Here is a 27,719-nt window from a genome sequence, read left to right as displayed (position 1 = left end):
TCAATACCTTAGGGTGTTTCTGAAATAAGTAGCACGCTTAATCACGCTGCTTAACTCAACATGCGATTCCCTATTACACCCTTCAAAGCTTGCCACTGATTCCAGAAACAACACCCTGTGTAATATTCATACATTGGAGGTTTTCTCCACTATGTGAATCTATTTTAAAAATTTCCTGTTGAGTAGTTCCACGATCCATCCAACAAGCAATAAAAGAGTACCATTCGAGTTGAGTCGAGTTCTCTCTTCGCTCATATGCATTGCCCGGGGGCTACGTCGCTAGTGAGTAAATTGCATCACCAAAATATGATTCCTACTCCCAGAGGGTAACATTGTGTAGCTTTGTACGGTCCCATAATACGCGATTACAGTGATTAAGTTAGGACCGTCATCCCATGCTTGGCGAACTTCGAATATAGACTCGGATAGTCCGTCGTCTACCCGCCCGTCGCTCCATTCTATAGCTGCCTACGTTACACGATACAGTGTAGCTAAATTGAGTTTAAACATGATCGCAGTCGATGATTTTGATATCTAAATACATACATACATAACATGAACTACACCCAGTACGTACGAATTGAATTGAATGAACAAAGAAACTGGCATATGTTGATGAAGGAGATATCGAATCGGAATCGATAATAAAAAATATATGACATCAGCTGAGAAATCTCTGGTAGATTCCTGAAACTACAGTTATAGTCCAAGTAGCATTTGAGAGATAATATTAATGAAGAAACTGGGTTTCCGGATTCTAACCGCGTCTTATTGATGAAAGATACCATACCATCATGGTGTAAGTTCAATTGAAGCTGTGGATTTGGAACTTTGGAATAATAACATCATCATCATCATCATTCCAAATCCAAAACAGGATCTAATTTCTAGGATCTTGTCAAAGCTGGGCTAGACACGCTCATTAGCAAAGTATCAGGAATTCTTCAGTTAAATTTTGAATTTGAATTTGAAACATTATTTAATGTTTAGATTAAATGACAATAACGCTATTTTATATATATGACGGATCATGCTGTAAGTTCAATAGTAGCTGTAGATTTGAAACTTTGGAATAATGACATCAAACTTCTAGGGTTTTGTCAAAACTCATTAGTAAGGCATCTGGAATTCTCCAGTTCAATTTTGAATTTGAATTTGAAACATTATTTAATGTTTAGATTAAATAACAATAACGCTATTTTATATATGACGGACCATGCTGTAAGTTCAATAGTAGCTGTAGATTTGAAACTTTGGAATAATGACATCAAACTTCTAGGGTTTTGTCAAAACTCATTAGTAAGGCATCTGGAATTCTCCAGTTCAATTTTGAATTTGAATTTGAAACATTATTTAATGTTTAGATTAAATAACAATAACGCTATTTTATATATGACGGACCATGCTGTAAGTTCAATAGTAGCTGTAGATTTGAAACTTTGGAATAATGACATCAAACTTCTAGGGTTTTGTCAAAGCTCATTAGTAAGACATCTGGAATTCTTCAGTTAAATTTTGAATTTGAATTTGAAACATTATTTAATGTATAGATTAAATGACAATAACGCTATTTTATATATGACGGATCATGCTGTAAGTTCAATAGTAGCTGTAGATTTGAAACTTTGGAATAATGACATCAAACTTCTAGGGGTTTGTCAAAGCTCATTAGTAAGGCATCTGGAATTCTTCAGTTAAATTTTGAATTATAATTTGAAACATTATTTAATGTTTAGATTATATGACAATAATGCTGTTCTATTGTAAAGTCATCATTATAGAATTTTGTAGTAATCGAGACCGTTGATGCTTTTGTTCGTTTATTTCTTCTTGGTTTTATTTTTTTCTGAGAAAATCTTTGAGCACGCTGACGGACACGGACGGTTTCTTTTGCAGAACGTTCAAGTATCATCTTCGTTTTCGTACTTAGGTACAATATATTATTAAAACATGTTAATTTTCCGTCTGATGGGTTTTCAGTAACCCGTATCGTGTGTCAGAAATCGATGAAAATCGATACGATTGGATCGCGAGATTGCACAAATTCGATAGCAGGTATCTGTTAGTAGCCCACCTGGTATTATCCCGAAATCAATCCTTTGCCAGGACGAACGAGACGTCTGGAAATTATTGACCACCAGGCGTATGATTGCGTGGTGGTGGTGGTGCGGGTGTAATATGATCCACGAGGAGACCGTCTTTGTTTTCGTGATGCGGTTGGTAGTGTTTTTACACGCCATTAACTACCACGGTCGCCTATATTGTAATTATTCTACCGGCTGAAGAACGGATCAATTACTGTACCATAAAAGCAACAGCGTTATTAGTACACTTAAACACTTAAAAACCAAACTGCAAGGACTCCATATACTTTGATTAATCACTACTGAATCCTTAAGAAGTCACTGATGATTTTCGACATTTCGGGACTCAGATAACTTAAGATTGAAAAGCACTAGAGATATAAAGTAAAGAATAGCACGCATAAAACAATTATTAAATCACTTCTAAATCCTAAAGAGATCGATGATTTTCGATATTTCTGGTGTCAGATAACTCAATTAGGAAAAGCACTAGAAATATAAGATAAAGAATGGCACACATAAAACAATTATTAAATCACTTCTAAATCCTAAAGAGATCGATGATTTTCGATATTTCTGGTGTCAGATAACTCAATTAAGATGGAAAAGCACTAGAGATATAAAATAAAGAATATCGCAAGAAGATCGCGTCGCTTTTAGTGAATGGAAATCACTTTTGGGCTTAAAATAGATAAATAAAATGATTATTAAATCACTCCTAAATCCTAAAGAACTTGATCATTTTTGATATTTAGGGAATCGGATAACTCAAGATGGAAAAGCGCTAGGATACAAAATAAAGAACAGCTCAGTAAGGTTGGCCCGCTTTTGGTAAATAGTAATCACTTTTCTGCTCGAGATTGGTTAATAAAACGATTATTAAAGGTTTATTTATATAGCCGGAAGCCACAGAAAATGTATTAGGCCCAGGCTAGACGGACCCGGAATAGAACCGTTGTCTTTCCGAATATTAAGGAATAGTTTAAACTGCTAGGCTAGAATCAGCGTCAAACTCTAGAATGAATGGTGCATTTTGTATAAGCAAAATTGTGATCATATAGACTGTCTTCCTGTACTGTCAAGATGAGCAGTTTTCATAATATATAAAACGGAATATTTGTTTCTTAATCGCGTACAAAAAACCCTGAATAAAGGAAAATTTATTCGTCTGCTGTTTAATTATAGGAGAATAATAAAGAAAGCGTTTTTATTCCTCCACGATGTTACTTATTCACTGACATACGTTCCATTTTGTTTCGCAGTCATTTGTCAATCGTGACAGTCGATTAATGTGTGGAACACACACATACGCACACGAACACTAAAAAATTGTTTTAGTTCAATGCATTAAACGCCCAGCTCTGCTACCATACGAGTACATTAGATATATATATTATTCAGCCTCTGTCGTCTATGTAAATACGAGCTAAATTAGTAACGTGGTTCTTTTGGCGTAATATCCCATTCGCGTGAAACAAAAAAAATACCATTTAAAAACAAGGGATGGGGTGGCGGGAAATTCCCTACTCGTTAAACTTTTTACGGGGCCCATTAAGGACCGCCTTCCACTTAAACGGACATTTATATATACATAAATAATTAGTACACTTGTCTTATTGCGGAAACGGAAAAAAAAATTTGTTGAAATATTAACTAACCTAACACCTAATGGATATATGCTAAAAGAAAGAAAAACGTTAATGAGAAAAAATATGTTTTATCGTCACCAACATTTGGATATGACGATGAAAAGTTACATAGGTATATAAAATAGTTACTGAAAAAAACAATTTTTTTCGACGTTTTAAAATACATATTAGATATCCTATCACGGTTGATATTTTAAACAACAGAAACAAAGAAATAAGGTAGTAATCGCCCAATGATGATAAGACATCTACCGTGAATTTTCTTTGATCTAACGGCCAATAAAATTCGGATTATACCTATTATATTATATATAAAGACGCCATCATCATAATTTGATGAGAATATCAGGAGAGGTGTTAAAAAATTATCTCACTTATTCACAGATAATTGGTTCTATTTTTAGTCAAGATTATGGATGCAACGCTCTGCCTTCCGATATCCTTATCGAAGCTCATTAGGAAAACGATGTTTACCTTATCGCCTTAGTCAGGTAATCTAAATGGCATATCATTAATACGCCATTATTTGGAATAATAGTGTTTGGACACCTTTAAACTGCCTATTCTATCACAGTCAATAAATCATGCTCCATAGTACTTAACATAAACTGTCATTTATTATGAATGTAAATATTGAACACACTTCATTGATAGGTATATAATGCACATCAGGGTTTTCTTGCATTTTTTTTGTAACCAAAACTTACCTCAAGCACTACAACACTATGAGAAAACGCAGACACGTTTTTCATCCACTTGCGTTATGTACGACAGTCTTGCGTTGTGTTGTGGTATTTGAGATAAGTCCTCATCATAGTTTAATTTTTTACATCACCACAATGTCCTTTGATATTTCTATTGAATTAATATAGTATAGCTATGTTGCGTTATGTAAGACAGTCTTGCGTTGTGTTGTGGTATTTGAGATAAGTCCTCATCATAGTTTAATTTTTTACATCACCACAATGTCTTTTGATATTTCTATAGAATTAATATTGTATAGCTATGTTATGGGAATGCCACATGAATGAATGTTGTATTGATATTAATATAATTTTATTGTCTCTCCACGGGGGTGTCGGGCGGTACCATCTTATTGTTAAACTACAAGAAGTAAATAGCTTAAAATTTAACACCAAAAACTGAAAAAGTAACCTAGGTACTTCAAACTGATCGGATTGTTGATTTTAAAAACTATAGGTAAAGACATGTAAATTTTAATCTGATTTTGTAGCTAGCAACGTAATATTATCAATAAATAATTAGATTTTCCCGTTTTTAATAACCTCTAGTATATACAGTTTTATTTATTTATTTATTGACTAATGTGTAAACATAATTTCCATCGAAGCTGATAATAGTAATGTGTAGCAAATCTGAAATTATTTCACACAATAGAAGCACTAAGTAAATATCTAATTATCGTAATTTATTTTAAACGATTCATACCTAATATTCGCACGAGAGGGACAATGTGGTGAAAGCATGTTTGGTTAAACGTCCAACATGGATTAAATTTCTTTTCTGGTTCAACCTTTGGGTAGGTATACCATTGCAGGTAATGCTTATTACTTAACGTAGAACAGGGAAAATCCATCTGATTCTGAGAAAGATTTATTCACAGGTGAATAGTGACGATAATATAGGTACCTATACCTAATATTGTGGGCATTCATAATTCTTCTTTTGTTATAACAGTAGGTGCTAAATAGCCATTGTATTAGGATTCATTCATACTGCCCTTTAGATTGTTTATTAAAATTGAACAAAAAGATCAGTATTATAAGGGATAAATAGGATAGATCCAGATATTTTGATAAAAAAGGTAACTGAACATCAATACTTTTCGAAAAAAAATATTCTAAAATACTGTAACTAATAACAAAATATTTCTATTATCTATTATATATTGAAATAAATGAACAATGGAATGATATACCTATTTAAATAAATAAAGAAAAAATAATATTCAATTGGAGTACTGTAAAACGTAACTAAATAAACACTAAACCACTCGAAATTCGACAAAACGTTTAGTTATGTAAGAAGTAATTTGACACTCAAGGTGCTGTCCTTAGGACTGATGGCACCTTGGGTGTCTTACCCGACTAGAATTTATAGAATCTATAGGTGGCACGCCTCATGTACCGTGTGGGCCTCATGAGGCAAAAAAAACATGCCGATAAAGCAATTTCCCCGTAGGTTCCTTGTTATAACCCCCTTACCCATAGCGATGCTGATGTGAGGTATGCCTTAAAAACAAGCGGGAAAATCCCACCACCTGCCTTATGTGAGTTCGATTGGGCAAACATCAGATAAGTGAACTCTTTTTAGACAAACTTATGTGGGCTCTATTTTTAAAGAATTAACTGATGGTGTAATTTGATTAATTTGATTGTACCATGCGACTCTCAAGTGGCAAAAAACACATGTCGATAAAGGGATTTCCCCGTAGGTTACTTGTTATAACGCACCCTCTCCCTTAGCGGTACTGATGTGAGGTATGCCTCACAAACAAGCGGGGAAATCCCAGCTTCATGTGAGTTCGATTGAGCAAACTTCAGATGTTTGAACTCTTCTTAGACAAATTTGTGGGTCCTATTAGGAAATCATTAGTTGATGGTGTAATCTGATTGTTTCTCCCAATTCTTTTAGAACAGGAAGAAAACAATATGCGGAATTCATAATACTAGTGATGCGGGAATGAAGCAAGGCGTTAGGTATATGCCCTTTGGGCCAGCCTTATGAGGTAGTGTGCCTCAATTCCTAGGGCCTCTATCTGCCCTTATCCTCAAAATTCTAGTAACTAAACGTTTTGTGAAATTTCGGAAGTTCTAATGTTTATTTATGTATCTATATGAAAAGATTTTAACTGTCTACCTCGGTTAGTAGTAGTAGCTACAAAAATAATTTAAAACTTCATGAAAGAATATATATTATAAAATGATGGGCAAATTGTAAATATTGTGGCGAAAATTTTTATTATTATATTCTAAAGAGAATAATATTTAAGTTCACGTTTTCCCATCAGTTTATATTGCATTTCATGTTCAGACTGCAGGAAAAGTCGTATAGAGTTGAAACAATTCTTAAAGTATATTTTTGCTGTGATTGTTTGTGCTTTTGCGACGGTAAAGTAAAATATATCATTAGTTTTACTTTTTTACTTGAAAATATTCTATTTTTCTGAGATAATTTTCATTACAATACTAAAGTGGTTTGAAAACTTCGGCTTTCAAACTCAGCGAATAAATAATTGTATTACTTTTATCAACAATAATAGATAGGTACCTATACTGTACACATAGATACTATAAGCTTTACAATGTTTAAATTATTATTATTTGATGTAGGAACCTCATATACGACAAAAAAAACTCAGTATGCGTTAATCAAACTTTAAAGAATTAGTCCAATTTTCTTTGCTAACTTTTTCTTCTCTGGATTAGAGATATAGGTACTCATTATCAATAAGAACTAACTTAATAACCGTACCGTAGCTATGTACCATAAGAAAATCTAAATGAGTTTGTTCGAGTTAGAACATGTATTCAAAAGGACCTTTATAATATTTCAAATCATAAATTAGAAATCTCCAAGTTTCCGCCTACAACTTCAGAGTTTCATCAAAGCTCAGTATTGTCCAATAAAATGTTGTAATAAATAAACACAAGATTGTCTAAGGTAGTTATAGCATTAGGGCACATTATTTAAAATGCCAATAAACTAAAACTGTATTAAGAACGTCAATTTGAGATCAGAATGAGAATTTCTATTTGTTGATGCGACAAATATATATATATGAAGGTATATCAATAATATTATCTAAGCTGAAAAAACTTCTTCGCTGTTTTAATTAGAAGCATACCTGTGTCTATAATCGTATAATAAATAGGTAACAGTTTATTGCTAACGTAAGTAAACACATAGGTACCGACGGTGTTTTAGTTACTTCGTGAAATCAGACAAAATCCGCATTGTTAGGGGTATTTTAAAAATATTAAAACAGCATTTTCTTCTTAATTAGATTATCTTCATTATAGTTTTCTAATAAATAGAATAAAAAAGATCTACCTGTTTTTAGCTGCAGCCGCTCTGTCTCTTTGCCTCCGATTCTTGAACCAATTTCCAACTTGTGTTGGTGTTAGTCCCGTAGCCTGAGCGAGCTCCCTCTTCTTCGTCGGATTAGGATAAGGATCCTGTAGATACCATTCCCTCAACAAGCTCCTAGTCCTTTCTTTAAAACAATGTGTCTTTTGTTCACCATCCCAAATAGTCCGCGGTAACGGGAATTTTTTACGCACACGATACTTATCGACCGGTCCCAGGGCCCTTCCTCTCAATTTTTCTGCTTCCTGATAATGGGCTTCCAGCCACATGGCTTGCAGCTTCCCGTGTGAACTTTTGGTGAACTTGTGATGTTCCAAAATGTGATACAGTTCTCTGAAATTGCCGCTGTGAAAGGAAACTATTGCTCTCGCCCTCAGGACCGTCTCGTTCTTGTTGAGCTCACCGATGTTCGGATGGGCAACCGGAAGTGACCACAGGAACCTGGCGAGCCTCTCGATATCTCCGCTTTCTTCCAACGTTTCACACACCGCCGCGACTTGTTCAACGGTAAAGTTCAGGGTTGGCAATGCAAACATGGGATTGGGCATGATGGGCGCTGGGGCTATTGGAAGCGGTACGCTGACACCGGGAGATGAGGATGTATCAGATCGATTTCCAGAAACGGGCTCCGAGCTCCCTGAACAGAGCCCGGAGCTCAGTCCAAGAGCCATATGGGTGGCCAGTGTTGCTGCCCAAAACACTGACCTCTTCCTCAACAAATCTTCCTCATTACCAACCACTTCGAGGCTTTTGCTAAACAACTCGCGTCACAACACCAATTCAATAAATAATATCGCAGGTAGGTATATTGTCCCAAAGAGTCTCACCCGAGCTTTTTTATTTCTCTCGCTATTCCTTCAAAGATTGTGGAGTTGGTATCTGTTAGGAAAGGCGCGATGTCCTTTGAAGCATCCATATGAAGGTTTGGATAACTTAACACTAGCTAATCGGTTAGATATCTTCACTTAATCAATTAAAGTGATTTAATCCTAAGGGGGAATATTGATTATTTATTGTTTGACTAGCACCAGATTTAGCGGCTAATCCTGAAATCCTGCATCAGGATTTTGAGTGTTTCTGGCGGTACATGTATTCTAGAAGTCCACTCGGATCCTATCGTTTATGAGCAGTGCTGATGGAATCACAGAAATCCACAGTACCTTTCATCAAATGGCATTCCGATCCTTCTTCGGCGAATATCCTTATTTGAAGGTGTCCGGTTTCAAATCCAAACAAGCGCATCTTCTGATGGGAATTTGGTAAACTCACAAAAGTCTTCACCGAAGGGAATACCGCACTCCTTGCTCCATGAACACTGAAGATTTAGTAACTGCTGAGTTCTTGATTGAGATATTGAAAAACAGTTTTTTGATTAATTTGTGAAACACAAACAGACTACTTGTACCTGACCCACGGTTCTAGCCACGTAGTGCGACTGACATGTTTAGTTCTTCACCGGAACGGTCCTCCGGAGTGCTTGACGATCATTGGTTAACGCAAGGCTGTTGCCACGGTTACAACCGGAATCGACCTCCAATGACACTCAATGAAGTGGGGGGAATATGAGGCCGGTGGGTGTTGCTTTCTGGTATCACTAGGAAAAGCCCCCCCGTGGAAATGAGAACTTGTGTCGTAAACCTAACTCGAGCTGATGCTTAAAGTGGCCCTACTCCAAAGCTCGTTCCTCTGTGCGGACGGTGCCACCGGATGGCGTCTGTTTTTCATGGAAAGATATCATTGTTTTTCTTGGCTTATTCCAATGATGTAGTACGTATGACATCCACGTCTGTCTCACCCTTCACATGAAATCAAGAAAGTCATCTCAAGACTGATATGTGTTGTGGATCTATTCAATATTTGAGTTTGAATGAAACCGCAAAAAGCAGAATTATCTTTCTCTATTTTTAAATATTTTCACTTTAAATTTTCAATGTTTTCCACTTTAAATTTCCAAATATTTCCACATTTTCCACATTAATTTTTACATTATTTTTTCCAAAGATTCGCAATCACCAACTCATCAAACTCTTAAAGCAAAAGTCCCCCATCAGAAAGCTTGACGTGGACCATATTGTTTCAGTTCTTTTCCGTCGTCTTATTGTAAATTTATCCCACCTACCACCGTACCGTTATTAGGTAAGTATTCGGGGGATTCCTTGGTTTTCAGCTCCATCCTGTGCATGTCATCAGAGACTGCTGTCGCTACTTTTTCTGGCGCCACTTGTCAGCCTATCTAAACAAAGCGTTCAACATCAATAATAACAGACACTCTACAATATTCTTTGCTTCGGAAGGAGCATCGGTCTTATTAAACGCGAACTGGCAAACATATGGCTCACATGGGTGGCAAAAAACTGCGCTCTAAAATAAATGAAATATAAGACGTCCCAAGAATATTTTTATCTTTACTAAATTGCTCGTACGTAGTCCGATACACATTGATTGACAGAACAGCTTTATGTTATTACTTCCATTTTTAATATCTGATTTAATGTAAATTTTTTTGGGCTTTCACATTAATTCATAGGAGCATGTAATGAAAATTTTAAACAGAAAGAAGTTTTTTATGTGGTTATTTATTTGTGTCAGGCTCATCCACCAAAGTTAATTATCATCATCATCATAAGGTCGTCAGTCCTAAGACTGGTTGGATACGCACTTCCACTTTTTCCTATCCTGAGCTAATCTTCGCATTTCCCTAAAACTAGAACAACCCACATCCTTAAGTATTCACGAACAGTAATCTAATCTACCTCTACTCCTCTTAAGTCCTGTTTCTGTCTCTAATATGTCTCTGACTAGACCTTCATGCCTGAGAAGGTGTCCTACCAACCTATTTCGCCTATTTCTTATTGACTTCCATAGAATCTCTGTTCTCCCATTCTTTATAATACCTCTTCATTTCTAACCTTCTCTATTCTAAATTCAGTTTAACAATCTTTTTCGAATTTTTTGATTTCTTTTTATTGAAGGCGATTCGACCTTGCGCTATCCTCTGCTTTATATCCCTACTACTCCTTCTGTCCTGAGTTATCTGACTTCCTATAGATATCTAAAATCAGCCACTTCTTCTAATCTTTCGTCTCCTATCTTTATATTCGTTTTTTTGCTACTTTTTCTTCCCTTGCATACTAGTATTTTTGTTTTACTTTTATTTACTTTCATGAAGCTATTTCTACCTCCTTCTTACTAGATGCTAACACTGCTATATCATCTGCAAATCTAAGCATACTAATCTTTTGCTGCTATATATCTCTCTACAGTTGTAAAAAAATTGTAGTTATTTATGAAGTAACTTTTCAATCAACGTTTTGCATGTTTTGTCTAAATATTTAGGAATTTTTATACACTCTCTTGCAAAAGAACGCCTTAGCTTTTGCTCTGTGGCTTGTTACCTAAATACGTGACTGATGGTGATTGTAAGAAGTCTGAAAAAGTAGAAATAAGTTGAAGAAACGTACTATGAAAATAATTACAAAATAAGGCACATTCACACAATTCTTTTTCTCGATAACTGTATCGATATCAAATAATCATCTTGGACTAAAATTAAATCAACTAAATATTCTATAACTGTAAATTAAATTGATATTTCAACAACTAGCATCTAAGTAGAAATTATTTGACATAGGTAGTCTTTATCTCAATTTGTTTGTACGTCGGGAATTCCCCAGTCTAATTTATCAAAACAACGAAACGTTACTATAAAGGGAGACGGCGAGAAAGAGAGCTTTGCTCGGGCTTTTGGTCGTCGAAATGAAATCAAATCTGTGCCGAGGAAAATAAGTGTAAGAAATTGACGTCGAATGAAAATTGAAAAAGGAAATTTCTTTTCAGACCCGATTGTGTCACGCTCAGATGGATGGCACGGTCACCAGTCCCTTTCTTTCTCATGGCTCGCCATCTACTCCCTTCTTCACCCCTTTCGTTGCTTCGCCTCGTCGTCGTGGAGTATTTTTTACAACGATGCTTTCTCAGGTGAGTAACTTTTTTATTTTTTTATCCAAACAGATATGTAGATTACTCGAAATTTATTAAGGTACATTAAAGGTCTCGGCATTCTAAGTTCATTAAAAAACAGTGCGGAACGACTAGTCACACGGCTCACTCACTAATGCATAGATATCTAAAAATACATAGGTACATGAAATTTTTGCACAAAAAAGTTTTGTGTAAAATTTGACCAATATAATAACAATTCGTAAACGGCATACGGCATACAAGGTCAGAGGTTAAAACAACTCTTTGAATTGCCACACTACTACCCTAATGGGGTGCGGATTAAGTCAGTCGAATGATAATTTTCCAGTTGACGGTACGTCTCGTGAGGGAAATTACAATATTTATGATGTCATTTAGCGCCCGTTGGCGTCGCGGACAACGCCGACGACGTCGTGCGTCGATTTCACATTGTGCACGCCTTCGTTCCTTATTCATCGAACATTTGCACCATGTTACTTTCACTCGAATCAAAGTCGGATATATCCGCGCAATTTGATGTTCACTGAGCCGACAAATAAATTACTTGGACAATATCAGATGTATTTGATGATATTTTAATTCTTTTTTAATTGTTGTATTTTCCGAAAATTTTTTTTTTTGATCATTAACAGTAGTTTTTTTTTATTGCAATTTTTTTTAGAACGTTTGTAAAATTAAAAGAGAGCAACATTCATATTTTTAATAATTTATTTATTAAAAATTGACTAACAGATACTTTCTTGGCTTAGTATTACACCAAAATGTGAAAAAATCTCATGAGTTTCACCATTTTTTATAATCGTCAAAAGGCACTCATTCATCGTAAAATTATTAGCTTAATTCACTAAATAAAATTTGCAAAGGTATCTGATGTTATCAGTTATTTTAAGGGACAGCGGCGAGTGAAAACTGTTTTGAACTAAAGAAATAGTAAGTAACTAATTGCACACAATTTTATTTAATGAATTAGCAATTAACAGTAAATTCATTTTAAATATTAAAAATTGGATTTGATAAATATTAAAAAGTATCTATTTAATAGATACATATCATCTATTTTATTTCATTCAAATTACTCAAATTTTGCATATATCTTAAACATTTAGTTATTTACTATTTTTTTAGCAAAACTAGTTTCTCTAACCATTAGGTATCTATAGATCAATTTGTAGGTGCAATTTTCAAAAACTTTTTGTCGTTTTAAGAATGCACATCTATTAGTATAATCTTACAACTTTTTCAACCCTTAATTTCTCGCACTATTTCATTGACAAGGTGGTTTCTTCGTTGAAATTACACTGTGCTCTTCCGGGAACGCGATTATAACGTATTAGTTGGCAAGCTGTAGTACAGAGACGGTGGTACATTTTGTAACTTAATCTACATATATACATTTGGAGCCTAAAAGGCAGTACGAAGTGCAGATAGAGCTGGGGCTAAACATCACCGGTGTCAATCATATTTGCCAAATCCGCTTTTCCCATTGAAACTTGTCAGATTAGTGGTTCTAAATGCACCCTGCGTCTATATGTCTCTATATCTACCCGCATTGTACACATTTAGACATGCAAAAAGAACCATATAACAACAACAGCAGTCTCCAACACCACCAGGGGCGCAAACACAATTTCAGGTTGGGAAGAAATGATCCCCATAAAAATTAGAAGTTTCCTGTTAAGTTAGGATGGTTGTCAAAATCAGAAACATCTTCAGCATAATTATCATTTATGAACTAATATGTGCTTAGTTAAAGAAGTTAGGAATAATCGTTTACTAGACAGTTTTGAAAGTTTATACATTTATAAAAATAAACAAATTGTTCTTAACAATGACAACGATCCTATCCCNAATCTAGTGTTGCCCAACATATTCTTACTGATGGACATAATATTAATATTAATAACCTTAAGTTAGTTAAAGAAGTTAGGAATAATCGTTTACTAGACAGTTTTGAAAGTTTATACATTTATAAAAATAAACAAATTGTTCTTAACAATGACAACGATCCCATCCCTGGATCTCCGCTATTTAGTCTAGTTTAATTACGTTTATGATTGTTAAGGTCCATTGAACATCTACCTTGTTGGCATCGGGTCATGTTCACTGAACCTTAACAACTTTCAGTATAAATTAGGATTAGTTCTCATTTAGGTTTAGTTTATTTCAGTCCCTGAAGAAGGTAACATTGTTACCGAAACGTGCTTCGGACAATTACAGTGTCGTGTTTTGGCGTTGGGGTTTTGAGCTATTCTGTTTGTTCTACAACAACCGCCAAAGTTTTTCCAATCTTGATATTAAACTAATATGTCATACAAAATCTTATACATAATATTAGACACGGTTTGAAAGCCGAAGTCTCCCTGTGTGTACGCCACTGATTATTTCCCTTGTCGTTTCTCCCATATTGGAGCCGTTTTGTTAGATTAAATGTACTCGGTATACGATTAAAGAAGTGCAGAAAGGTATTAATATTAATTTGTGTTTAATTCAAAGCTAAAACAGTGGATTGATTCAAGCCATATCCATTTGTAGGATTTAGGGACTTCTTAATCATCCATCAGGAAAGCTGCATGCTAAATTAGTTATAGTTGCATACTCTAATAAACAAATAATAATTAATTGATTTCGGAAGTTTTCATCAAGGTAAACCATATTTGACCAGTATAGTTAAATATTAAATTGAGCTTTAAACTAAAGCAGTAGAATTACTGGAAAATAGTTAATAACTTAATCATCGGTAAACTATAAAAAAATACCAGGTATTGGAACAGCTCATTTTTTGAAAAATTAAAAGAAAACGGAAGTATTAGATATGCAAACTGCTTTCAGGCAATTAAGTCTGACATCATGCCAATTATTAATTTGACTGGTATTTTGTCACTGATTGTGATGGATCATTAAGTAGGTATCATAATTATCCTATTTGAACAGTGTAACACATTTGTGACTATAATTATCCCTAGGTACTTAATACATCGTCATTAAGAACTAGATTTAGAAATTTAATCGTTTTTAACACTTCACCTAATATATATTTAGACTACAGTATAATTTAATTCACTTTTAAATGAATAGGGAATCTGAACCTCTAGAAGATATGAAGGATACAGAAATATTTGGTACTTATGCCAGAAAAAGAAAATGTAAATTTAGAATACGAAAAGTTAGGCGAAGTCAATCATTTTCGGTATCTAGGAAGTCAGGTAATTCAGGATGGAATGGATGGAACAGAAGATAGAACAAGGTAGAGTCGCCTTTAACAAAAATAGTCACTTGAATGCTTTCGACCAGTTAATTTAGAAATTTGGAAAAAGTTGTTAAAAGTGTATGTTTGGAGTGCGGCACTGTACGGGTGCGAAACCTGGACTGTGGGCGCTATAGAAAAGAGAAGGTTAGAAGCGTTCGAAATGTGGTGTTACAGGAGAATGATGAGGATACAGTGGATAGAGAAGGTTAGAAATAAAGGAATTACAAAGAATAGGAAAACAGGATTCTATGGAAGTCAATAAAGAATAGGCGAGATAGGTTTGTAGGATACCTTCTCAGACATGAAGGTCTAGTTAGGGTCATGTTACAGGTACACCTAGAGTAGATTACTGTTCACAAATAGTTAAGGATGTGGGATGTTCTGGTTTTAGGGAAATGCGATGATTAGCTCAGGATAGGAAAGAGTGGAGGTGCGTGTCCAACTAGTCTTAGAACTGACGATCTTATGATGATGATGATGATGATGATACAGGGAGTATGCGCATGTGGTTTGTGACATTAAACACCAGCCGCCACTGGTTATACCTAAATATAACTAGATTAAAAAGCTTTCAAAATATGCTTGGTTCTTCGTGAGTTTAGCGTATAGTAACATAACACCGAATTCACTCGTTTTATTCTCCAATAACAGCCACACGGCAGATTAATTTACATTTTTCGGTAAGCAGAAAAATTGCCATAAAAATTACAAAACGCATCTCTGACTCTTCTATGTGATGCTGTTGCGCAAAGAAAGGCCCCATTAAACAGAGTTTAGTTGGCGAAGGCAGTGCTCACGCAGAGCTCAAATTTCAGCTGATATTAAATTGGTAACAAAAAGTCTTACTCAGATCGTACAGACTTTGCGAACCCTTCCAACCAAACCGAGCTCGTTCAAATGATCTCCCGACTGAAACGAGACGCTCATCTTCTAATAATAAGGTGACCGATTACAGGCTAAATTTGATCTTCACCGAATGGCGTATCGATTTTTTAAGGATGATGGTATTTTCAAACAAACAAAACCTATTTTGTATTTAGTTAATACGGCTACAAAACTACGCCTTTTAATTAAATAAAAAAATAATCGATCTGAAGACTATACATACACGTAAAATCTTAAACTATAAAGTGGAAAATAATATTTTAATTACATTAAAGCAAAGTGCATTACAGAATAAGTGACAAAATCATTTGTACTTATGTACATTTACAATTTATAATCAATTATTTTTGGAGTCGGTACCAGTCAATAAGGACAATTTAATCCTGCCTTTGCAGCAACCCTTTCTTTCGATTTCTTTTATCTGATCTCTATTTTTGCATTCATATATTAATTAATTAATCAAATAGGTTATTTTTGCTTCTACTGGTACCGACTCGAAAAATAGTTGATTATAAATTGTGATTGTATACGGGTATTATCAATGATTATGTCGATTGTAGTGCAATGCACTTTGCTTTGAAGTAATTAAAAAATTATTTTCTATTTTTTGGTTTAAGTTTTTACATGTAAGTCTAGACTTGAAGTCGGTTTTTATTTTTAACTATAAAGTAATTTTAGTTTTCAATTTTTAGTGTGTAAACATTTTTTGTTTTTGTTGATTTTTTCAAAAAGCACTGAATCAATTTCGATAAAATTTACATGTGACTACGTCTGAAGTATGGCCTACCAAATAAAAAAAGAATCATCATGATCAATTCATAATTGGTGGAGTAATCGCGTAACAGACATACAAGAAAAAAACAGCCCAATTGAGAAAATCCTCTTTTTTTGAAATCGGTTAAAAAGAAAAACAGAAAGGAAAATTCAAGTGAAATTAACTTCCTATTTATTTGTTAGAGTAAAAATTGCGTTGCTTCTACATTTTCAGTTTCTTCACTGTACTACAGTTTCTTTATTAGCATATAATAGACATAACTAAATTAATAAATTTATTGGTAAAATCAACAAGCAAACTATATCTAAATGAGAACTTTACATCAGCTTGTATTAGCACGTATTTGGTAGACATACATCATATATAGTAAGGGTGTTTGAAGGGGACATAGAAGCAACATCCCTTGAAAATTGGCATATGTACACACGTATTTACATCCGAAAATAGTAGTAGAGTATAGACAAGCATAAACAGTGTCCCCTACGGTTTTTGAACATCGTTTTAACTTAATAGGATCAAACGATTGCATGTTTTGTTACAATTACTGTTCAGGAATAAATCGTCAATAATAATCTTGTACTCTATTTGCTTCACACGAGTACAATCGTTGGATTACCAATGTAATCTTTCCGCAATAAATAGTGTACTGTGTAACACTGTTTAGAGTTAACGTAAAAACTTTTAAACCCTTGCACAATTGATCTGAATGCGGATTGATTCAAACGAATCATATCAAGGATTACGTAAAATCGTACATAAGTTGCAGGGGTGCACATATAAAATTCCATATTGGGGGAAGACTGAATAAGTCTTTTAATAATAAGTGGACAGAAAATGATTATCTCATTATCAACTTGAAAAAATTGATGACATGAATATGAATTTATTGATACTATGTAACAAAGTAAAAGAAAAAATTAGTAGAAAAAAATAAATAATTAGATGCATCCAAAAGTAATTAAAATTGAAGTAAAGGTTATCAAAATTTATATATTTATGCCTCTGTTAGAAAATCGTACAAAAGCTCATAACATTTGAGTTCTAATCTCTGTTATTATTTGAAAATTAGGTGATTTATATTATTAAGTTTTTACAGTTCGGTTTTATTAATTCAAAAAGTAGAAATTTCAAAATCTATTGTAAGTCCACTTCCCTTATTTAGCATTTGTAATTTATTGTTTTAAAGATATGTAAGGTTTTGATGTTAAAAAATGGTAACGCTTTTCAACCATATACAAAAGAAGTCTTTAATAGTATCACTAATAAATAAATATTTTTATGCACGTAATATTTTGGGATTTGTTCGAGAAATGTTTCACGTAAAAAAGTTACTTTCGTGAAAATAATCGTTTTCTACTTTTCTGTAAGTTAAATTATCAGTTGTAATATTTGCTGTATGTTGGGTTGTCTATATACATAAATATCTTCGAAATTGTAGTTTAATTTATTGTAAAATAATATAGAAATTAGCATCCCTAATTGCATATACATGAGGAAACTATAATTTAAAGATGAACATTCATCAATTTACTCCAATTAAACCGGAATTATAGATCAATAAGAAGCTTTTTCTTAAATTGTCCCGGCGCCTCCACCAAAATTTTAAAATAATTTTTTTGATAACATTTATCTTCATAAATATCTTATTTTCGGCATTCAAAGGATAGTTTGCAATAAAAGTTACTATGTTTTCGTAATAATTAGCAACTAAATGCTTTTTTTTAAAAGACAGTGCTGTTTGTGAGATATTTAATGTGCGTCCCTTATTTAATTTTTTTCAATTCCTCCATAGTTATCTGGGTTAGGGACAAAAGAACAGTAAAAAATACAAAATTATTACTTAATAAAAAATCATAACTTTTGCTTTAACGATTTAATGTTACAAAAGTGGTAACTCTATTCAACCATATGCAAAAGGTGTCTTTAATAATATCACTAGTAAATAAATATTTTTATGCACGTAATATTTTGGGGTTTGTTCGAGAATAGTTTCATATAAAAAAGTTACTTTCGTGAGAATAATCGTCTTTTACTTTTCTTTCAAGTTAAATCATTAGAATTATAATATTTGCTGTATGTTGGGTTGTCTATATACATAAATATCTTAGAAATTGTAGTTTAATTTATTGTAAAATATTCGACCGATAGTTTGCAATGAAAATTACTATGTTTTCGTAATATTTAGTAACTCAATACTTTTTTTTAAAAAAAAATGTGAAAGGTTTTCAACCAAATTTTACTATCTATTTAATGTGGAAGCAGTAAAAATGTTTCCAAATTAGTTCCGTATAATTTATTCTGAAGCAATTTACGTTTATCGACTACAGAGTTGGGTTAACGAGATCGGATGGTATTGTAACAGAATGTTCAACGGACCATAAGCCTTTGTAAGTAAATAAAAGCTTTCTCAACGAGAGACGATGATGTAGTTGCTTCATTGGATTGTCGTAGATATTTAAGGGGCCACTGTTCTGCAATTCTCCCTGTGTAACCATCAGACTTCGGGCCAGTCGTTTTAAATGTAAATAGCACAATAGCGATTACCCCACGTCCACCCTTGCCTATTGTATTTTTCTGCGCCACCAACTCCCCGTGCCGTTGCTACCCCTCCGCGTACTCATGCTGCGTCCGACAGAGCGAAAAATAATTGATAACAGTTTGATTAGATTGTTACATTTAAATTCAATGTTTTCTCTTCAAATCTACCGGTCATCACACACGGACAAATACACATAATACACTGTAGACTGTTAGGTATTTAAATCGATGTCTCATTGATCTACCGGGATCGTTCTTGATCGATTTTTACCTTTTGGAAGTCAGCAGAAAGCTTATTATGAGGTTCTTCTTCATGAAATATATTCTTAAAACCTAAATAAAGCAAAATTCTGAGGAATGGCACCGAAGGGATAATCTTTATTAAGTATCCATCAATTGGAATTAATGTTTTCATTCCCGAAATTCCATGTGTTCAGGAAGTAAGGGTAAATTTCAACAAGACCAATATTCTTTCTAAACTAATCAGGTCTAAGTATTTGATACCAATTCATATGATATCGTACCGCATTCTGATAGGATTTCCTTCACCAAAAATGCAATTTGTAGATGATTTATTTTTTATTTCACTTTTATCCTGTTTTTATACTCCTTGGATCATCCTTGACTAATTCGTTTAAGTGGCTTCAATGCATGTTCTATTGTTTATTTATTATAATATAAACTCTGTTTTATATTAAGTTATTTGGATTATATCTAGCCTTATGATTATTTGGATTTGATAAGGAAATGATAAGTTGTAGGCACATTCAATGACTCAATGCGCAAAATAAATAACGATTGTTAAGGTGTACCTACAGATTATTATTTATCGGTATTTAAAAGCGTAAAAGTTGTGCGGAAATTTGTGGAAAATGTTTTTATTACACATTCGTGCATTCGCGTTTTTGTATTTGCTGGAAATTGGTTTTGGACAAAGTTCGTCGTCTAGCTTGTGTAGCATTCCCAAACAAGAACATAAGTGTCTTTGCTCGGTGGTTATTGATTCAGAACTTTCTTACAACGTGATGCATAAACTGGATTGCTCTCGAAATGGCTTCGATTCGTTTCCTGATTATCAGTTGATTACTGAAGCTGGACATTTGGACTTGTCTTTTAATAAAATAGAAAAGTTGGATGGTAGTGTTAGCAATGTAGAAAATCCTGTTCTACATTCGTTAATTTTATCCTTTAACAGTATCTACTATGTAAGCACCGATTATTTTAAGAATTTGCCCAATTTGAAGCATTTGGATTTGAGTCACAATGATATAGCTTCGTTCGTTAACTCTAATGTTTTTAATGGCCTGAGTAAACTCGAAGTTTTGGACTTAAGTTTCAACAGTATTTCAACATTACCCGAATACATTTTTTACCCCTTGTCAGGTCTCCGTAGCTTAGATATTAGTTATAACTATTTGGGTGCATTGTTTACCAAATTGGACAATATATTTAATTCAACATTAGGATTAACCAAAGAAATAAACAAACTTTCAATGAACGGCTTGGATATTAAGTATGTACTTCATACATTCTTTGATGGGGCCAACCAATTAACATATCTGAGTGTAGCAGACAATCCATTGCTTGAAGTACCAACAATTCCTTATTCGGTAACATATTTGGATATATCTGGGACCTGGGTGGCCGTTTTACAGGGGAAACACTTAAACTATCATTCCCTACAAATTCTAAAAATGAACAGAATGCCGAACCTTAGGAAAATAGATCGATACGCTTTCTACACTCTACAGTCTTTGATTGAGTTAGAAATGAACGATAATCCAAATTTAAAGGACTTAGAAAGTGTAGCATTTGGAATTTTATCAGAAAAAACCGACCTTCATTTAAAGAAAATGTCTGTAGCCAGGTGCGGTTTAAAAGGTGTGAATGAATCATATCAGTTTTTGTTTAACAAATTGGATTATATCGATCTACAGGGAAATCCCTTTACCTGCGACTGCAACATATTTTGGTTGCAAAAGTTCGAAGATTCACTAAATCAGAAACAAAATTTAAGGTAAAAAATATTATAATATCATTCCATAATCGTAAAAATGTTCAGTTTTAAATCAATTTTTATTAAGAATAAATAATGTTGAATTGTTCCTTAATGCACCTTGTATAACATTACACTATATTTTGATTGCTCCTCGTATAACTCTCCTGGATTATACGATGTTCAATCAAAATAGATTTTGATGTATTATAGGGTGTGATAAGAAAATTTCTGAATTAAATTAAAACTAGGTTTCCAAAGTGACCAATTTCTAACGTCATTAGTAGAGTCTATTATCGTTATTAGTATAATTTAATCATGATAATTATTTAGATGCGTGAAACCTTTACGGCTTCGGATGAAAAATATATTGGATCTTACTCATGAGGACTTACCCCAATGTGAATCAGAGGAAAATCAAAAGCAAAAGGTCATAATTATTGTTTTGTCGGTGCTTATTGCAGTCCTGATCATTTTCGTTGTGTATTTAATTTATTTGGGTCCCCTTTACTATCAAAATAAGTACAGAGAGATTGGACCTGACTCTCCTTATGGCCTTGTTGTAGATATTCAACCAAACAGAGTCGAATAGGAATTTGTATTATTTGTTTAATTTTTATATTGTAATTTGTTACTTTTTATTGGTGTTAAATATAGGTAGGTACTCCTTTTTTTGTATAAAAGATTAGACTCTTATATATCTTTAGAATCTGAGTGGCATTTTCATTTGTTCAATATGATAAAATATAAGAAAAATTGGTAAAAATGAATAAATTAACCACTATCAACAATTTAATTTAAAATAACATTGTTTTAAGAAACTTATTAAACTCAGTTATGGGGGACATTTTTCATACTCTTATAGACATCTAGCCTTTAATATATCTACGTCAAAATTAAACCAAATTTAAAGAAAAAATATTTATTAGAAATTAGAGCAAAAATTAGGTACATAAAAGCAATCAATTCTTCTTTGTATCTTTACCACATTGAAATAAGAAAAATTAACATATAATAAATTGCAATGCAAACATATTTTACAATTCTCATTCATGATCAAATAGTGTAATATTCCAGTAGAAAGGCTCTTAAATGAGTAACTTATTAAAGTGAAAACAAACATTTATAGCCTTTCTACATTAATATATTAAAACTTGAACAAACAGTTAGCATAATTAGGCTTTAAAAATACACACAATTTTTTAAAATGAGCAGTTAAATTAAGCAAGAATGAGTAAAATATAATCAACAATCAATAATTATTAAGACACTAAAACATTTCCACGACTTTCTGATGGTTTAGTCTCTTTCTGATCATCTTTAAAGTCATCTTGACCCCCAACTTTGATATTGTGCTTCTCTTTGTACTCGACCAATTCCATTCCTTTTTTCCAAAACTGCTCATTAACTTTCTCTATTAACTCTGCCAATTTGGTCTGATTTAACTGGAGCACTGGTAAAATGTCTTTAACCTTTTTCTGCATAAGAACCCCACCAACCATCCGATAACAAGTCCTATCTTCATTAACTTGTTTCAATGTTTCTATCACCATTCTGAGGAAGAAATATTATTAATTTTGCTTTATAAAAGAAGGAAAATATTATACTTGTGCTCATTTTCCTCAAGTTCTAACTCTGCAACTTTTGTTGCAATGTTACGTTGATCCAAACGCAATTGATTAAAGCCATTTATTACTTCTTCTGGCGTAGGACCCTTCTGAGACTTTTTATCTTGCTTTTTTGAATCACTAGCCATTGTAAAATATTCAAATATCGATAAATTTACTTATTTTATTACAAAGTTAACCTGTAACACGACCTTTTACGCCAACTGTCAAAATTTTCACTTTAAATGTATCAAAAGTATCACCCATCCGGAACATAAAGTTGAAAGGATTGCTTTTGCTTTTTTATGTTTAATTTAATTTCTGAAAGCAGGGAGTTCTGACTAAACGGAATTTCACCTGATAAGTAAATAATTTAGCTTAAAATCTATTGATTAATTCGTATTTACAATATAATTCGACTTTGACGATGGTACTTTTAACACATCCATGTGATTGGTATGCAAAGGGAATTTTAATTTCAGGAGTTGGTTTCATTGGTTATCGTTGTCACTGTTTTGGTGACATTTCTTTAAACAATTATAATTGTATTATTTTTCAAACTAACCTTATCAGTTTTACAGAAAAAAGATGTTTAAAAAGAGCAAATAGTATCTTTATAATAACCACTTAGTGAAAACGTTAAAAGTTTCATATGTTCCTTTCACAATTTAAGTTCATTTCTAATAACCCGTTATAGTAATTATCCGGTAGCCATATTTAAGTGAAAATTATGGAAACTGGAAATACTGTATAATTATTCATTTTATTATAATTTTTATGAAAAGAAGACGAACTACAGTTACTTTCTGATTCTACCATAAATTAAACAAGAACTCTTGACTGGTGAGTGAACCGTTGAATTCTGTGCAACTGAAGTTACTTGTATATGCTACATTGTAACTAAAACCGACCATATTCATAAATTTCTTTACTGAAAACGTACAATATAGAGTTCCTAATGCTGGCAACAATTTATTATATTCCTGACGCAACGTATTTATGGGCATTGAAACAGTTTGTAACATGGAGACTGAATCAGTAAAGTCGGAAAATAGTTCACGTTCCCGGCGTTCCAGAAGTCATAGAGAACGTAGCACACATCGTCAGTATTCTTACAGAAGTACTAGGTTCGTATGTATAGTTTATTTTATAAATATTAAACGAATTAATAAGTTTGCATATATTGAAAGCTAATTTTTAGGAGTAATAAGTCCACTCGTAAAAACGACTCAATGGCCCCATTTCAAACAGCAGTTACTCTCAATGCCGATTCCCGTGAAGGTCAAGAGGTTATTGAAGTGCAAATATTACCCCAGGATGATAACTGGGGAGAAAACACAACAGCAGTAACTGGAAACACCTCAGAACAATCACAGTCCACTGAAGATGTGAGCAATTGGCCTGGGGAGCCAGATGCAGGCTTAGGATTCTATTGTTTTCAATACATGGGGTCAATTTTTACTTATGTGCTATCAGCAGCTGCTTTTCTGAGTCCAGTTGCCATGGTGATACTCCCAAAAATCGGATTTTTCCCTGCATTGTCTTCTCCCATAGGATTACAGAACGGCGATAAACTTCTGACATGTGGAGCAGAGTGTAAGGGACAGTTGATCTCTTTGGCATTTAAATTAGCAATTTTGGCAGGTGGAGCTTGGGCTGTTTTCCTTCGGAAACCAAATGCAACGATGCCGCGAATATTTTTGTTTAGAGCTGCAGCTCTGGTCTTTGTCTTGGTAGCCACTTTTGCCTATTGGCTCTTCTACATAGTTCAAGTGACAGAAACTGCAAAGGCCGCCACAACCCCTGAAGAATCAGTAGACTACAAAGCTGTGGTAGCTTATGCTGTCAGTCTGACTGATACATTACTTTTCATTCAATACTTGGCTGTAATTCTGGTCGAAATTCGACACTTGAAACCAGTTTATTACATAAAGATTGTTCGCAGCCCTGATGGAGCCAGTAAATCATATGCCATTGGTCAATTAAGTATCCAGAGGACTGCCGTTTGGGTGCTGGAGAAGTATTACACTGAATTTCCCATATACAATCCATACTTGGAGAGAATACCTGTTTCTAAGTCACGAAAGGCCTCGTCCAGCTTCAAATTTTACGAAGTTGATGGTATAAACAACACCAATTCGCAGCAGTCCCAGTCCCGAGCTATGTTGGCTGCTCATGCCCGAAGAAGGGATTCGAGTCACAATGAAAGATTTTATGAAGAGCACGAATATGAAAGAAGAGTTAAAAAAAGGCGTGCACGTCTTATAACAGCAGCTGAAGAAGCTTTCACCCACATCAAGCGACTGCACAACGATCAGGTTCCTGCAATTCCGATGGACCCCCACGAAGCCGCCCAAGCGGTGTTTCCATCGCTTGCCAGAGCTCTTCAGAAATACCTGAGAATTACCAGGCAACAGCCAAGACATTCTGTTGAATCAATTTTGAGTCATTTAGCAAACTGTTTGAGTCACGATTTAACACCTTGTGCTTTTTTAGAGCCGTACCTGGTGACTGAACCGGTGCTCCAGAATGATAAAGAAGTCAAGGAGGTGCAGACTTGGGCGCTTATTTGCGAGGAACTTCTATCGAGACCGATCGGTGATAAAACGGAGTTCCAGTTACGACAAAACGACGTTTCCTTGCTCTGTACTATAAGAAAATTGCCCCATTTCAATATAACCGAAGAAGTTGTTGACCCAAAAAGCAACAAATTTGTACTTCGATTGAATTCTGAAACATCCGTATGACCTCTGGAATGTGACCGGTTGATCTGAGGGGTTGGTTGAAGCTAGTGTAGGTAATGTCTATATTTTGTGTAACATTCTCTTTTTATTTTTTACCTTTTCATGTAAAGTATGTTATCATCAAACAAAGACATAATATGGTTTTCCAACATCCTATACACAAATATTTTAAAAATGTTATGTGTATAGGATGAAGAGTGAGTGGACGTCGTTTGTTTGTAAAATGTAAACTTTAAGCCAATGTACATAAGAACATAATAATTAGTATATTACGAAATTTTTACTAATTATCGAATACATTAGATTAAGATTTCGTTTTATAAAAGAACAAAAGAAGAATATTTGTATTCAATAGAAAACGAAATGTAAATCTGTAAATAATTAGTAATCAATTAGCAGTTTACTACTACGTGGGTCTTAATTAAATTTTTATACTCATTTATATTATGATAAATTGGAAGACTGTTGCTAGTCAAACGTCTTACCAAAAAGGCTTTAAATATGAGGCAAAAAACAGTTTCATTTATACTGTTTGTGTAATATACTCAAATACTTTTGGAAGGTATCAAGACGGCTAAGCCACTGCCCTCAACGTGTCTGTAAATAGATAGATGGTTTGATTAATGATGTGTCAGTATTGATTGAAGTGTTTTATAAAATGATTTTTTAAGGAAGAAACAAAATCCTATTTTTATAGGATTTTTAGATTGTTTTTTTAATGATGTAAAGGTATTTGTACCTTTGAATCTCATAACTTGATCTCCCAAATTATTTGTAGTTGGAAAAGAAACGTTAATAATAAACAGCGCAACTTAATGATATTATATAAAAAGTTTGTGTTGATTTATAAATACTATAGTTAAGAAAATACTTTTTTTGAAGTATTAGTATTTTAAAAACTGACACCTCTTATTAGTGCCTACATATATATTATCTTTTGTACTATTTTATGATATTGATAAATATCGCTCATACTTGATGCTTAAGTCAGCTGAATACTATGGCCATTAACTCTCTAATTTTGCATACTTGGAGTATATTTTTTTGCATTTATATCAAGAGCATATTTTGCTCTTCTGTTAAATGAAGTGTAAATAGCATTACTGTTGTCTTCGACTTTCCTAATGAAACTTTTATTTATTTTACATAAGCAATACATCAAGTGCATTTTAAACTAGTCATTTTATAAACATTTTCTGGAAGTTTGGTTTCTTTAGTTAAACATTCCAAAGTATCTTTTCCTATTTTAAGAATGTGTCTTTAAGATTTAAATTTCATGAGGCATAAATGGCATATCATACTAGGGGAACTTTTGTAAGCTCAAACATTGAAATAATTTTTAGTTATTGTTAATCATGTAATAGGTTCTCAGCTGTGATATAAAGAATAATTTAGCACAAATTCAGGTTATTCAGGATTGTTTAGTAGCTTCAGGTTGTTATTAATACTTTTCTATTTTTCTTGACATGTACTACTATGTGCTATACTTTTCCTATTACAGATAGCTTGCAATTCTTTGTATGTAATAGAAAGAAATGCGTAACTTTTTATACCTAAATGTACTGTAACACATTAAATAAAACAGTTAAGTGTATATTAATTTCCTTTATTGGCATTTGGGATACACAAAGTGAAATGCAGTCTTGCAAATTGACGTCAACTTTTATCAAATCGATAAAAATTTCTACTAGTAAAATTATTACAAGTTTTAAGAACTTATTAACTATAAACTAATTTTCCTTTTTCTATAATTTTCCACATAAGGAAGGGACTACAATTGTTTTTTTAATTAACTTAGTAAATATGAGATCTCCATTCTGATTCCTATAATTACCAAATAAAAAACTAATATTAAATCTGTTTTGAAGCCTTTATAAGTTTACATCCATCATGTAAGAGTTTTATCCCCCAAACAAACTTCACCAAGTTTCTAGAGAGGCTTTGATAAATTTTCCACAAAACGTGAGTAGTAAGTAATGTCCTCAGGTCTCGCCATCAGAATTTTAAACAAAATTTATTTTTTTCAGGCATGAAACAGCGACTTAGAACCATCAATTGACGTTGACTTAATTTTATGTCCCTATTTCACAGAAACATGCTTTA

General features: G+C 33.4%; 4 protein-coding genes across 9 annotated transcripts in view; 2 read left to right on the top strand and 2 right to left on the bottom strand.

Moving 5' to 3' along the window:
• The window catches only part of LOC108741000 (homeobox protein SIX3-like), a 39,763-nt gene extending 30,480 nt beyond the window's left edge, over positions 1-9,283 (bottom strand). The window contains exon 1 of the mRNA XM_018475555.1: positions 7,808-9,283. Within this exon, the coding sequence (XP_018331057.1) occupies positions 7,808-8,514 (707 nt within the window). The 5' untranslated portion in view covers positions 8,515-9,283. The remainder of the gene's footprint in view (positions 1-7,807) is intronic.
• LOC108741001 (tsukushin-like) lies at positions 1,388-21,979 on the top strand. Of its 3 annotated transcripts, none has more exons than XM_025979019.1 (3): positions 1,388-1,407; positions 11,681-11,821; positions 21,599-21,979. In XM_025979019.1, the coding sequence occupies exons 1-3, from the start codon at positions 1,403-1,405 to the stop codon at positions 21,855-21,857; spliced, it is 405 nt and encodes a 134-aa protein (XP_025834804.1). In that variant the 5' UTR covers positions 1,388-1,402; the 3' UTR covers positions 21,858-21,979. The 3 variants fall into 3 exon arrangements, with proteins under 3 accessions (XP_025834804.1, XP_025834803.1, XP_018331058.1); XM_025979018.1 differs by lacking the exon at positions 1,388-1,407 and adding an exon at positions 1,491-1,593; XM_018475556.2 differs by lacking the exons at positions 1,388-1,407; positions 11,681-11,821 and adding an exon at positions 18,947-21,286.
• A 192-nt stretch (positions 21,980-22,171) lies between these two features.
• Positions 22,172-23,106, bottom strand: LOC108741002 (prefoldin subunit 2). Its single transcript, XM_018475557.2, has 2 exons — positions 22,873-23,106; positions 22,172-22,819 (listed from the first exon to the last, which is right to left on the bottom strand). The coding sequence occupies exons 1-2, from the start codon at positions 23,019-23,021 to the stop codon at positions 22,528-22,530; spliced, it is 441 nt and encodes a 146-aa protein (XP_018331059.1). The 5' UTR covers positions 23,022-23,106; the 3' UTR covers positions 22,172-22,527.
• A 282-nt stretch (positions 23,107-23,388) lies between these two features.
• On the top strand, positions 23,389-27,698 carry LOC108740999 (vang-like protein 2-B). 4 transcript variants are annotated; one of them, XR_001938443.2, is made up of 3 exons: positions 23,389-23,999; positions 24,074-25,669; positions 27,485-27,698. XR_001938443.2 is itself a non-coding variant. In XM_018475550.2 (3 exons), exons 1-3 carry the CDS (start codon positions 23,872-23,874, stop codon positions 26,625-26,627), a joined length of 1,752 nt encoding a protein of 583 aa, XP_018331052.1. In that variant the 5' UTR covers positions 23,389-23,871; the 3' UTR covers positions 26,628-27,210. The 4 variants fall into 4 exon arrangements, 2 of the variants coding, with proteins under 2 accessions (XP_018331052.1, XP_018331055.1); XR_001938442.2 differs by lacking the exon at positions 27,485-27,698 and adding an exon at positions 25,727-26,533; XM_018475550.2 differs by lacking the exon at positions 27,485-27,698 and adding an exon at positions 26,540-27,210 and having other exon boundaries at positions 24,074-25,609.
• The last annotated feature ends 21 nt before the right edge of the window (positions 27,699-27,719 follow it).

The sequence above is a fragment of the Agrilus planipennis genome, unplaced genomic scaffold (genome assembly GCF_000699045.2).
Source record: "Agrilus planipennis isolate EAB-ADULT unplaced genomic scaffold, Apla_2.0 scaffold238, whole genome shotgun sequence".
In the NCBI taxonomy this organism is placed as follows: domain Eukaryota; kingdom Metazoa; phylum Arthropoda; class Insecta; order Coleoptera; family Buprestidae; genus Agrilus; species Agrilus planipennis.
Note: the sequence above shows the minus strand (reverse complement) of the source record. Positions and strands in the feature narration are given on the sequence as shown.